The 12,721-nt window shown below is 37.7% G+C and overlaps 1 protein-coding gene across 1 annotated transcript; it reads left to right on the top strand.

Moving 5' to 3' along the window:
• Window positions 1–1,089: 1,089 nt before the first annotated feature.
• LOC122995780 (glycine receptor subunit alpha-4-like) lies at window positions 1,090–10,673 on the top strand. The gene is made up of 10 exons (XM_044371150.1): window positions 1,090–1,148; window positions 1,888–2,015; window positions 2,789–2,856; window positions 5,509–5,732; window positions 6,831–6,913; window positions 7,011–7,148; window positions 7,253–7,467; window positions 8,276–8,434; window positions 9,041–9,136; window positions 9,265–10,673. Exons 1-10 carry the CDS (start codon window positions 1,090–1,092, stop codon window positions 9,535–9,537), a joined length of 1,443 nt encoding a protein of 480 aa, XP_044227085.1. The 3' UTR covers window positions 9,538–10,673.
• Window positions 10,674–12,721: the final 2,048 nt, after the last annotated feature.

The raw sequence follows: 12,721 nt of genomic DNA, 5'->3' as shown, positions 1-12,721 counted from the left end.
ACGGCCTCTCAAGTGTGAGGCAAACATGTGCAGCTATAACGTCCCGTCTCTGTCTTTGACATTAATTCTACATGAGTAAATGGATGAACTGCCTCCTCCTCTGTACGGAGGAATAAACATGAGCTTCTACATTTATATTTGAATTTGTCTGGCGATTTGAAGATGAAATAATTCGGTTAGAAACTCCGGACATCTGTGCTAAATATAAATAATCTCTGGATGTGTACTGATACTGATAGAAACATCATAATCCTATTTCTACTTTGAATGCAACGACAATCTTCTTGACTTTTTTTTTTTTACCATTCTGCTTTTCCACAACTTTTGTTTTCAATCTGCAGTCTTCTGTGATATTTAGTCTTACATTAGTTGACAAGAAGGTCTTGATTTAAATGATCTATAGACGCATTTACACTAGAAGAGTTTTTATACTGGTGATACTGGCATGATTGCCACATTTGTCAACAGTTTATCACTACAACATGGAAGATGTCAGGCTTACTTAAATTAAATGTGAAGTTTCTCAACTTTAAGAAAGTAATCTTAATTTATGGTATTGGAAGAGAGTTTAAATTCACTTCAAATTTGTGGATTTGTTGTTTTTTGTTTTCTTTTATTAACACCATTTTCATTTTATTTTAATGAATTGTATCTAATTTTATTTGTTGGCAAAAAACCTAAACTATAAATCTAAAAACTATGGTTCCAATTACTAATATTTCTGCTAATCCGATGCCTTTATGAAGAGCAACATGAGTCCACTCTGCTATGAAAATGCTGCTGTCTCTTTAAATATTCTTGCAGTAATTCCTTGAGCATGCATATGGCCATAAAAAAGTGATAAAGCTTGAAGTCATCCACACAAACACAAGCAGAAAAAAAAAACCTTCCCTTGGATTTTGAATTATACAGCAGCAGCTTCCTGTATTTTACACCTGCAGAGAGGGAGGGAAGCTCAGCTGAGTCCAGAAGACAGAGCCTGGCTGGAAGAGCAACAACAAGTTCCAAGCATCTACGCTTTCTTTTTCTTTTGGGTTTTTTTTTTTCTCTACATTGGTCTAAAAATCTGTTTCTTTCTACTTACTAAGAATGCACTTGCACATCCTGTGTATGGTGTGGGCTTCATCTGTCATTTTTCTGCAAGGAAGGTACTGTAAGAAATTATTTTAAGTTGTAATTCTGTACATCAGCCTTCCTGGACTTATTTTCTTAGAAGATATTAAAGTGCTGCTGTAATGTTTAAACTGCATGTTAGTTTGACAGTGACAGTGTATTTACTGTATTTAATATGATTTGACACTGTTGACAGTATACAATTATTGATAATAATACAGGAGATCAACTGTGTGCTTCTTTGACCAAAAGGCATGTCAACATTGCTGCTCTTTTAAAGTCTGGAGAATCATGCATAAAATATTTTGTTAAGCAAATCGTGATCTATAATTAAAAGACAGTCCCATTAAGTCAAAAATGTTCATTAACACAAAATGCAGGATTATACTGAATAGATAGAAGAAAAAAAGCTTGTAATTGATTTTAAGTGATGAGTAATTTCACAGATAATTTAAGTATGTGAACTGAGTCTTTGTATAAGGATGTTTAAGAATAATATACTGTATAATAATGTACTGTAAATACTGTGCAGCCTATATGACACATTTCAATTACAAAATGTATGTGATGCCAAATCCTGTAAAACACTCTTCCAGCTAAAATGTTAAATATTGTACATCTTTAGTATAAATTAGATTAAACTTTTCCTGCAAGAAAATGGGAGGTCTTAAGATTCTTTTACAGTAATACTGCAGCTTTTTGGCATGTTGTGTTATGAAGAAAAAACAAGAAAATATCAGTACATCCAAAGGTGGTTGTCCCGTCACCTGGCAGGTCTGTGCTCTGTAAGGAGATGAAGCTCCCCAGCAGGGCAGCCAAGCCCCCCTCTCCATCTGACTTTCTGGACAAACTGATGGGACGCACATCTGGCTATGACGCTCGCATCAGACCCAACTTCAAAGGTAACATAGCGCGCGGTGGGAGGAACTCTGTCAGGACAGGTGTGAGAAAGTGTGCTGCTCGATTTGCATAACAATCTGGGAGGTGAAGTAGCACAAATCATTGACAGATGGGTCAGAAGCGAGAGAAGCTGCAGGCTGTGACGTTTTCACACAGGAGCCTTGTTTTTTTGTCATGTGTTATTGTTTCTATGTTGACCCACAGCCTTAGGTTGTGGTATTTTTACACAGACTTCTTTCAGATCTGTTCGTCAGAAATGTGCATTTACCCTTGCATGTTACCCCGCAGGCCTATTTAAGTCCAATCTTGATCTCTCTTGTGAGTGAAGCCAGCAGATTCTCTTTGACACACTTCCCCCTCAGCCTCTGGGGTGGCACTTTATATATATTTCATACTTGCTCCACATCCTCATCAGTGCATGCTGGGTAAATCCCAGCTGATTATCTATAAATACACTAATGTAACTAAAAGAGAATCAATAAATCATTGCCTCTTAGGAAATGAGTCACTGAAATATTTAAAGTTTCAGTGGTCGACAGATGGACTATACTAATGGGAGCGTACTGGAAATGACAACACAATTTCATGCTGGTTATCTCAGATGAGTCTGTTTATTAGGAAACAGCGTGGCACATTAAGAAGGGAACAGGCAGATGTTATTTTGTGTGAACGCTCTGCTCTTTACCTGTTTCAATTCTTTATGTGGTCTACTCAGAGAACATCATCAGTGATATTAGTGTGAACATAATGTGTGATGACAATCTGCTCTTGTCAGGTCCTCCTGTGAATGTCACGTGCAACATATTCATCAACAGCTTCGGATCCATCACTGAAACAACTATGGTGAGAGTTTTACTTTATAATTCTCAGTTGTCACATTTGATTTGGATGGTTTAATGGTGATAAATAATTTAAATAATCTGGAGGATACAGCAGGAACATAAACATTTACTTTAATCATCTGACTGTTGGCTCAAACCTGGACTATCTAAATACAGTGTTATCAAATAGCAAAATAGTGACCATTCAATTCAAGCTTCAGGCCAATACATACTGTTTAATTACTTAAAAGATACCAATTTTTAGTAGAGTTTTATAATATGGATATAGGTGAGTAAAGGTTTTACACTTTTACTCCCCACGTACTGTATCTGTCTTGTATCTGTATCACTGTAAATGGACTTCCACTATGGGGTTTAGGTTTAAGTTCAAGTTAAAGTGAAGTTAAGTTAAGTAAAGTTGAGTTAAAGTTGCAATACATGCAACTAGATACCACTAGATATTGCTCTGTAGCACCAACATCTCAGACCAAAACAAACATGTCATTTACTCAATAAAGTTGGAAAAAAAGAAAGCCGACTCAGATAAAACTGTCAAAATATGCAGAAAACTATGCATCAAATATGGATCAAGATTGTTAGTGCATAGCCAATTTCTCACCTCAAATGTTTCCAGAAACATATTTTAGTGTACTGTTTAGCTGTAATTAAAGAAAGTTTGTGATGCAGCCGCCATCTTGGAAACAGATGTGGAGGACACAAAGGGACTCACATGCATTAACATGCACACTCACATGCACTAATATGCACGTATTGCCAGGGCAATTACCAAACCAAAGAACAGAGAATTTCAAATAACAACACAAACAAAGGAAGTGTGACTTCATTCACTGCTCGGGTCGCCATTACTCCACTATATCCTTAAATAGCAAATAGTTGTTTGCTGACATCCAGTGAGGCTTAATGTTATTTATGGTAACTTTAAGTTAAGTTAAGTTTAGTTAAGTTAAAAGTCAAGTCAAGTTAAGTTAAGTTAAGTTTACTTAAGTTAAGTCAAGTTTAATAGTTAATTTACGTTACATTACTACAAGGGAAAATGGGGTTTTAAACAGTATCCTGTAAGTAAGGACTTTCTCATGCTGCTTTTGCACAATAATAGTGGTCACTATTTTTTTTAGGGTGAAAGGGTTCTGATTATTTCTTTCTTTCAGAGTGTGACTTTGATAGGTGAGACCATAAAAGTAATGCCTAAACAGCTATTCAGGTGTTGTCTGTAGGAGTCTGTTTCGTTTTCATATTACAGTGTTGTTCAATATAAGTTTCATATTGTCTCCAAGTTACAGATTTCTATATTCAGCATGTGTCACTCAAAACTTATCAGCACTGGTAGATTATGAGTTCTCTTGAGTTAGCTATCCCTAAACAATGCAGCAAACATTACTCATTGCAACCAGTGTGCAGACCAATGAGTCATCTGTCAATACTTTTATATAGAGTTTGTAACAGTGTTTAAAAAAATCCTTAGTTGGTTTAACTTGCTGCCAGTGCAGAGATTTCCTTCCTGGTAGATGCTCATTCATCAGATTCTGTGGTGTTTATTCTTTGTTTGGAGAGGCCATTTGGAGCAAGTGTCATGTCGCGTTAACATACTGTCATTAGATTATGACTAATTTTTGACTGTAAACACCATCTTGTAAGTTAATTGCATAATGTCAGCTATGATTTTCTCATTAAAGTGGAAAACATATCTCTGTCTCAAAGAAGAGACTATCCTTTATTTATGAGGCCCATGGTGAGTGTTTGGGGACGTTTAGAGTTTGGAGGACTCATGCATTTTCTAAACTACCTAAAGGGAAAGGCCATCAAATTTTAATTGATGTATTTATAAGTAGAGTTTGCTGTCGTTCAGATTATGAGCACTTAAATCTGTTGGTGCTACATTTTCTTTTTTGCTCACAGAGAGTTTGCGTAGGCACAGTGTCACTCACCTGCTGAGAGACTCTGTAGGTTCATTTGTGTCTTGCTTGAGATTTGTTCTTCTTCTATTAAAATGACAACATAATGAGATGCACAGAAAAATGAAAATACTTACAATGTACACGTGTACACTATTGTGTTAGCTGTTAGTTCCCCATATGATTTACATTTCTAATTCTTACAGACCAATTGCTGTGAGATTGTTTACAGATGCTGTGTGGCTGAGCATTTGTTATTTAAGTGCCATTTTAGGAGTCATTAGTTCTAGTATAAAAGCACTTTGACTGAAATTTGTGTGTTGACTGAAAGTGTCCTGAAAGGCAACGAGATGACATTTTTTTTTAAAAAAAGCATAAAATTAATAAAATGATAACACAACAATGCATGCATTTAGGCCATTATCCTCTTACAACTCTTGACTTCTAGTAACAACAAATCTAGAAGCAGGAAACATTCACATCATTTGTCGACTGATAGTAACTATTAACATTGTGTCATTTCATCCCTCCAGATAATTAATGTCTCCCTATCAGTAATGTGACAGCCATGTGTTATCAAATTGCTACAAAATAGCACAAGTACAATGTTTGTGAATACGTTTGACACAGCTATAATATCTCAATATGATGCCACTACGGCATGAATCCTACTATTGCTACTTGTGGCTATATATTTTATTTCAGTCATTTCTAACTATAACTTGTGCAATTTCTAATTATGACTTAATTCCATACTGTAGGACTACCGGCTCAATGTATTTCTGCGACAGCAGTGGAATGACCCTCGACTGGCATATAAGGAGTATCCAGATGACTCTCTGGACCTGGACCCCTCCATGTTGGACTCCATCTGGAAGCCTGACCTGTTCTTTGCAAATGAAAAGGGAGCAAACTTCCACGAGGTTACCACAGACAACAAACTACTTCGGATATTCCAGAATGGCAACGTCCTCTACAGCATCAGGTGATCCATATCTGAAATGATACACCTGGATGCACTTCTATCAGACATTACAAATCCACATCCATGACTTGTCAAGTTTCTATCTGAATATGAACTTCTGCCTCCATCCAGTTGTAGTCTGAACCTCTACATGTTTGTTTCACTCCAGTTCAGTTCAGTTGTAATTGTATTGTCCAGCCCACACTGTGAGCAAGTTTATGTTCAACAATAACTGCGGGGGAAAAAACAGAATCAGGTCAGTAAAGTGGCACTAAAGCAGTGGTGAATTGTAGCGTAATGCTAAGAAGTTATAATTAGAATATAAGAAAGAGGAAGCAATGTGGAAGCTCTATTAACAATTCTGTTGAACATGAACTAAATCATCAGTTGCTCCCTCTGGTTACTAAACCTTAGAGGTAATTCCTAACCTTAGAGGATCAACCTGAAATGACCACTGATAACATAACTCATAAAGCTAAAATGTGTAAAACAGCAACAGAAACAACAAAAACTTCTCACATTTGGCCTCTGGATGACACTGAACCAACATCAATCACTTTCTTCCTCTCTGCAATATTGTGTGAGATGCTTCACTTTGTCCTTGCTGGAATAAAGAAGATGAGGGTATTTAAAATGAGCTGTGACAGACATCATGACTCAACAAAGACAGAGTGGCAGCTACAAAAACTCATCAGTAAAATAATTGCCAGAACCTCTATTGTGGAATGGGTTTTTCTTTTTTAATCTTGATCTCTATCCTGCCATTTTTATTGATGGTGCTGCTGTGTTTTCAGACTATTTTACGTCAAGCCCATTATAAAGGCTGACATGTTGTCGGCTGCACCTGTCAGTCCTTTGTGTGGTTTGTGTGGGAGGTAGTGGAATAGAAAGATGGAAAGGAGGACAGGTGTCAGAAAGGTTAGAGCTGCTTGATGTGACCCTTGATGTAAAGGGGTTTGAGTGACACCTGAGCAAGAGATGGCAGGTGCTCAGAGGTTTAGAAATGTAGGCTACCTAGGCTTCCTCTCACCTGTGTGTCCAATCATGGGTTTGAAACTCCATTTATTTCAATCTGTAATGTGAGAGACATCACTGCATGTGCTGCTGTCTGTTTTCCAGGCTGACGCTTGTCCTCTCCTGTCCCATGGATCTGAAAAACTTCCCCATGGACAGCCAGACATGTACGATGCAGCTCGAAAGCTGTGAGTTCATCTTTCAAAGCCGGGCTTGATATCATGACATACAGATTTTGTTATAAACTAATCACATACCGTAAACCTTTTCTCTATCTCTCTCTAGTTGGCTATACCATGAATGATCTGATTTTTGAATGGCTGGATGTGGGTGCTGTGCAGGTGGCTGATGATCTGATGCTCCCTCAGTTTGTGCTGAAGGAGGAGAAAGGTCTTGGCTACTGCACCAAGCACTACAACACAGGTACATGACATATGACAACCTGCTGGCCAACATCCTCGATAGATACTGTCAATCAACTTCTAATAAGATTGTTAGTTTGTACCTGTATCTCCTCCTGTGGTTAGGTAAATTCACCTGCATTGAGGTTAAATTCTACCTGGAGCGCCAAATGGGCTACTACTTAATCCAGATGTACATACCGAGCCTGCTCACCGTCATCCTGTCCTGGGTGTCATTCTGGATTAACATGGATGCAGCTCCAGCCAGAGTGGGCCTGGGTATCACTACAGTGCTCACCATGACGACGCAGAGCTCTGGCTCAAGGGCCTCCCTGCCAAAGGTCAGACAGTTTGCTAGTCATTTTTTTATTATAAATTCTAGGATGATTTCAGGAAGAATTGGTCACTGTATTGAATTTGTACATTGGACTTTTCTAATTTAAAAAACAACAATCAAAAAGCCTCCTACAAAACTCATGGCATAGTTTCCCTATTCACATATGAGAGTAGTTTATTTAAAAACCTGCCTCCATACACCTAACTGCTATTCTACCATAGCCACTAACTGCTGGCGCTAGCTGAAAATGCACCACCCCCAGCATTGTAGTCAGTTTAGGATGGTTAATGTAGACAAGTTAGATTCACCAGGTGTTGTATTTCAACCATGTAATACTTCCTTATGCAGTATGAGATGATATTTGATTGGGCAGGGAAAATGGAGCCACTGATCTTGCTCCACACAATCCCAAATTCGATTGATGATGCCTTGAGCCCTGATAGGCCTTTACATGCCATAGAAATAAAAATAAACTATATATACTGGATAATTATTATTATAGATGCATTACCATATAAGCAACATTTTAATGTTGCTTATATGGTAATATGGTAATATATATATATATATAAAGCAGCATTACACCTAAATTCTAAAGTAAAAATCCTCAAAATCGTACTTAATTACCTTACTTGTAATTTATTTACTTTCCACTCCTGAATAAATATTCTGATATCCTTCTCAGTCTTTTACTATCAAAAAAGCCACTAACAAGTAATTCTTGAGTTTGTCGTTCCGTCCTTTGCATACTTCTTCCCATCATTCACTGCCCACTGTGTGATTTCACTGATTTGATTTTCATGGTTTTTCAGGTGTCCTATGTGAAAGCCATAGACATCTGGATGGCGGTGTGTCTTCTATTTGTGTTTGCTGCACTACTGGAGTATGCGGCCGTTAATTTCGTTTCACGCCAGCATAAGGAGTTCTTCAGACTGAGGAAGAAGCTCAAAGAGCAACAGCGGCAGAGAACCGTGAGTGCAACCCACCCACTCAGGCCCCTCGGGCTGCTGTCACCTGCTATTCCCTTTGCCGAGCTATGCACAAGCTATACAACTCAGCTGCATGTTGCGCTCCAGCCAGGAAATGTAGACAGCATTGACCTGTAATTAATTAAAGCCATCACCTTATTCCACTGTTGGTTGAATATTTGTAACATCTTGCTGGCTCACTTTGGCTCTCATGAGAAGAAGAAAATAGGGGAGACAAAATAGGCCAAACCACCTTTTAAATATAAAATATTTCTTGAACAAAGCAGTGTGACAGCTGCTGCAGGACCCATTAATACCTTGTAATATTCATACCACAATACAGAAAACATCTGCATGAATCCTTTGTACTTATTAATTTGCTGAGATCGTGCCTCTGAAATTTGCTCTGACTACATCCTCAAGCTGTCTCACTTTGCATTAATGTCACACATGTATTCACTTTGTAAGAAACAGACAGTGATTACTTGTTAATGTTCATGATTTGAAACATGAAATGCAGAACAGAGGAGTTGTGTCATGGTTGCAAACTGTTTGAGTGATGCGGTCTGTTTGATGAATAAATGTATGTGCTGCTTTTTTACCCATCAGCAGGGAAGTGGTGAAAGTAAGGTGAAAGGAAGCAACATGTCAGGCAACAATGCTCCTCATGGGAACGTGGCCCAGCAGTGCAGTGCCTGTGCCAGGGTACGCACTGCCGTCTTGTTCAGTTAAACACCAATCATTGGTTCAAAAACAAAAAAAAAAACCACACACCAGTTAATGTGATTCTCAATGAAAGCAGGTGGTTATTCTATGCTGTGTTTTTCTTCCAGGAGGAGGAGCTGGCACAGCAGGGTTTACTCTTTCAGAGTTATGGACTTGCACTGTCAACAGGAAGTGCGCCAGAAATGGATGCAACACCAGTCTTTGCTGATTTACCTCCTGGTTTAGGTTTCTATGACATACGTAGGCGCTTTGTGGATCGGGCAAAAAGGATTGATACAATCTCCCGAGCTCTTTTCCCTATGAGTTTCCTCATGTTTAATGTCCTCTACTGGCTTACCTACAAAGTTCTACGACATGAAGATATTCAAGCCCTACTGTGACAACCCAACGACTGAGGACCACACAGATGCTGGATACTTTCATTCTGCTCTCTTCACTGAAACATTTACAGATGGAGAGTCCTCAGCTGAGCCATGCAAAATGTGTTGTGACTGCATGTCCAGTGCCGCTGGGAAATTCCATGACATGGACGAGTCCATCGGTTTCTTTAAATATTTAATACTTACTTCCAAAGAAATGCACTTTTTATTTGCACAGATGCTTTATACATTACACATCAGTGTATGTATGTACAGTCGACATCCTGAGTATATCAGCTCACACTTTTTTGGAAGCATTTCTGTCTGTAAAGTATTTGGACTGCTGCACATTCTTGCCAGACCTTAAAGTGTGCATTAATTTTACTGGTGCCATGGTGAACACTGTTTAGAGCTACACCTTTCATATCACAGAGAGAAATAATATATCACTACAAGCAGGAATTACACTTTGAAAGAGTTGCCACTCTGTTGTGTCTCCCATCTTACCTCTGCTTTATAGGCCTGGGAAATACATTGCTGAAAATATTTTGGGGTTTTTTTTTTTGTTTCTTTTGCAGCCTGCAGATGTCTAGGAAAGAATGTCACTTTTTCAATAACATGAATATTTTATCTAACACAGTCTTCTATTCTGTTCTATTAATCTATTCAGTTAGATTTTGAACCACTCCAACAACAAGCCTACCTGTAATGATACCAGGAATAATCTGTTTTTGAAATGTGTTTCAAATTTAAAGTTGTTTAATATCTAAAGAAGTTAATGATACATAGTGCAGAGATTTTTAGACCTCACTGTATATTGATATAATGGTATGTGACACACATAGCCAAATGTTATTTATCTTTTTATTCAAATCCTTCAACAAGTAACACTTTCCATACAAATATAAATAAAAAAAATACATTTTGGCATTATTAGATGCAAACAAGCTCTGGACCACATTAAATTTAATAGAAATAATAATAAATATATCAACAAAAAGGTTTAAAATGTATGTAGGTGCTAACTTGTATCATATTCATCTTCTGGAGTTTAACAAAGCCCAACTAACTTAAACACTGAGAATAATTTGTTTCTGTGTTTGTTTTCTTTAAAATCCCCTCCAGACATGTTGTAAGATATATAAAAAATACTCTGCTTGGAATAATAATAAGTGTCTAATATGTTTTTTCCACCAAAAAAAGAACAATTACCTCATTAAATTCCTTAAAATTACATCTCCTGGTTCTCCCTCATTGAAAAATCCAGAATCCATGACTATGCAAATATTTTCATTTCAACAGCTGGACACAAGATGTATTTCACTAAAAAGTCTATTCTCACAGTGTGTGCACTGAAGGCACATTTGTGTAAGTTGAACACTGGACCAGGACTGGCTTCCAAACTGGTTGCAATGTCACAAATCCTGCACGTAGGCCCACCTCATAAACTCTGATTTTCAATGAGCACTGAGAAACTTTCCCCGTTCAGTAGATGAAGGTGAAAACAGCCCTCCAGTGTCAAACTCTGCACATACATAATTCTGCTCAGTGAAGCTCAAACATCCAACTGAAGTACCAATAAGTAAAACACATTTTTGAGTGGAGGGGGCACGATGGTGCAGTTAGTACTGTCGCCTCACAGCAAGAGGGTTCTGGGTTTGAACCCACCAGCCAGCTGGGGCTCTTCTGTGTGGAGTTTGCATGTTCTTCCTGTACCTGCGTGGGTTCTCTCTGGCTATCCCGGCTTCCTCCCACAGACCAAAAACATGCAGATTAGGTTAAACTCTAATTCTAAATTGCATAGGTATATATATATATATATACTATATTACATACTACATGTGAGCCCTTTGATTGACCAGTGATCTGTCCAGGGTGTACCCCGCCTCTCATCCAATGTCAGCTGAGATTGGCTCCAGCTCCATAAAGAAAATGGATGGATGGATGGATGGATGAGGGAATGCAAGAAATACATATATCCCTGAAACTCTTCATTAATTTATGTAAAATAATGAAATTAATAATCAGATGTATTGTAATCTCTCTTTGGGCTATGATGACAGTTTTTAAAAAAGGTCTGTTCATTTTAACCTAAATAATTAAGCCCTTTTTCTAAGAAAACTGTGGAAGCCAATATATTATGGGATTGTGGGTGCTCTGCATGCAGTTGGCATATGCTCCCCTCAAAAAGAGGAGAGCATCCTCAATTCTAACTCTACTTTCATGTGATACTTGTGCAAAATGGCACTGCAATAACCGTTTGCGTTTGCGTTAACATTTTGCTAGATTAGCATCAGTGTGCACATGCCTGAAGACTAGCTCCACTGCTAGAAACCTAGTCTCATTTTAAATATAAATCATGTCGTAAAACGAAGCTGTCGTATTAATATTTCATTTAAAATGTATAGCCGTCACATGCATATACAGTAGGTGGAGCAGAGCAGGATACATCAGCACTACGAGACTGTATGAAACACACATGGGCTCTTTTATAGATAGCAGTAAAGTAATGATGAAAGGATCCTTGATCCTAAACTGTTAAAGAGTTTGCAGACATCACAAAACAAAACAAGCAATTTGAAGATGCTACCTTGAGCTTTATTAAACTGTGACAGGAAATTTTCTGTATTTAAAAAAAAAACCTTTAATAGACAAATTAATCAAGAAAATAATTGGCAGATTAATTTATAATTCAATTAATTGATAGTTGCAGCCCTAATCACATTTTATCTTGAAAAATACAAAACACATATTTTTCTTAATCATTTGTTCTGTTACATTAAGCTCATCTTTATCAATCACACAACTGTGATTTTTCATCTACATGTACCAGCTCTTAGTCCAAACTAGAGACATCGACAGAAACTCAAAAACACCTGAAATTTGGTTGCATTTATACAGAAGCTTTGTTTTGACTGCACATGTAATTGCTTGACTCACACTAACAGTACCATGTATACAAAATCAGACTTTGTATCTCTAACCACAAGAGGGGGATGTTGACTATTTTATGTTCCATGTGAGCAATGTTGCACTATATAGCACACTGCCTCACACAGGCCAGATTATACACAGTACAGTCTAAAAGACATGCCTTCTTACTCAGGCTGAGGTGATGATCTGATGAGATTGACTTTTACATGTGGAACTTAATTTGGCATTTGTACTTATGGTGTGATATGAACAAGCCATCCCTTTTTTTTCA

Source organism: Thunnus albacares, chromosome 13 (assembly GCF_914725855.1).
Source record: "Thunnus albacares chromosome 13, fThuAlb1.1, whole genome shotgun sequence".
In the NCBI taxonomy this organism is placed as follows: Eukaryota; Metazoa; Chordata; class Actinopteri; order Scombriformes; family Scombridae; genus Thunnus; species Thunnus albacares.
Note: the sequence above shows the minus strand (reverse complement) of the source record. Positions and strands in the feature narration are given on the sequence as shown.

What these genes read in the sequence shown, in the direction of transcription:
- LOC122995780 (XM_044371150.1), top strand. Translation starts at nt 1,090, where the DNA reads ATGCACTTGCACATCCTGTGTATGGTGTGGGCTTCATCTGTCATTTTT. An exon ending in CCATCACTGAAACAACTATG is followed by an intron (nt 2,857 to 5,508) that starts GTGAGAGTTTTA and finishes TCCATACTGTAG; the next exon opens with GACTACCGGCTCAATGTATT. An exon ending in CAAGGGCCTCCCTGCCAAAG is followed by an intron (nt 7,468 to 8,275) that starts GTCAGACAGTTT and finishes ATGGTTTTTCAG; the next exon opens with GTGTCCTATGTGAAAGCCAT.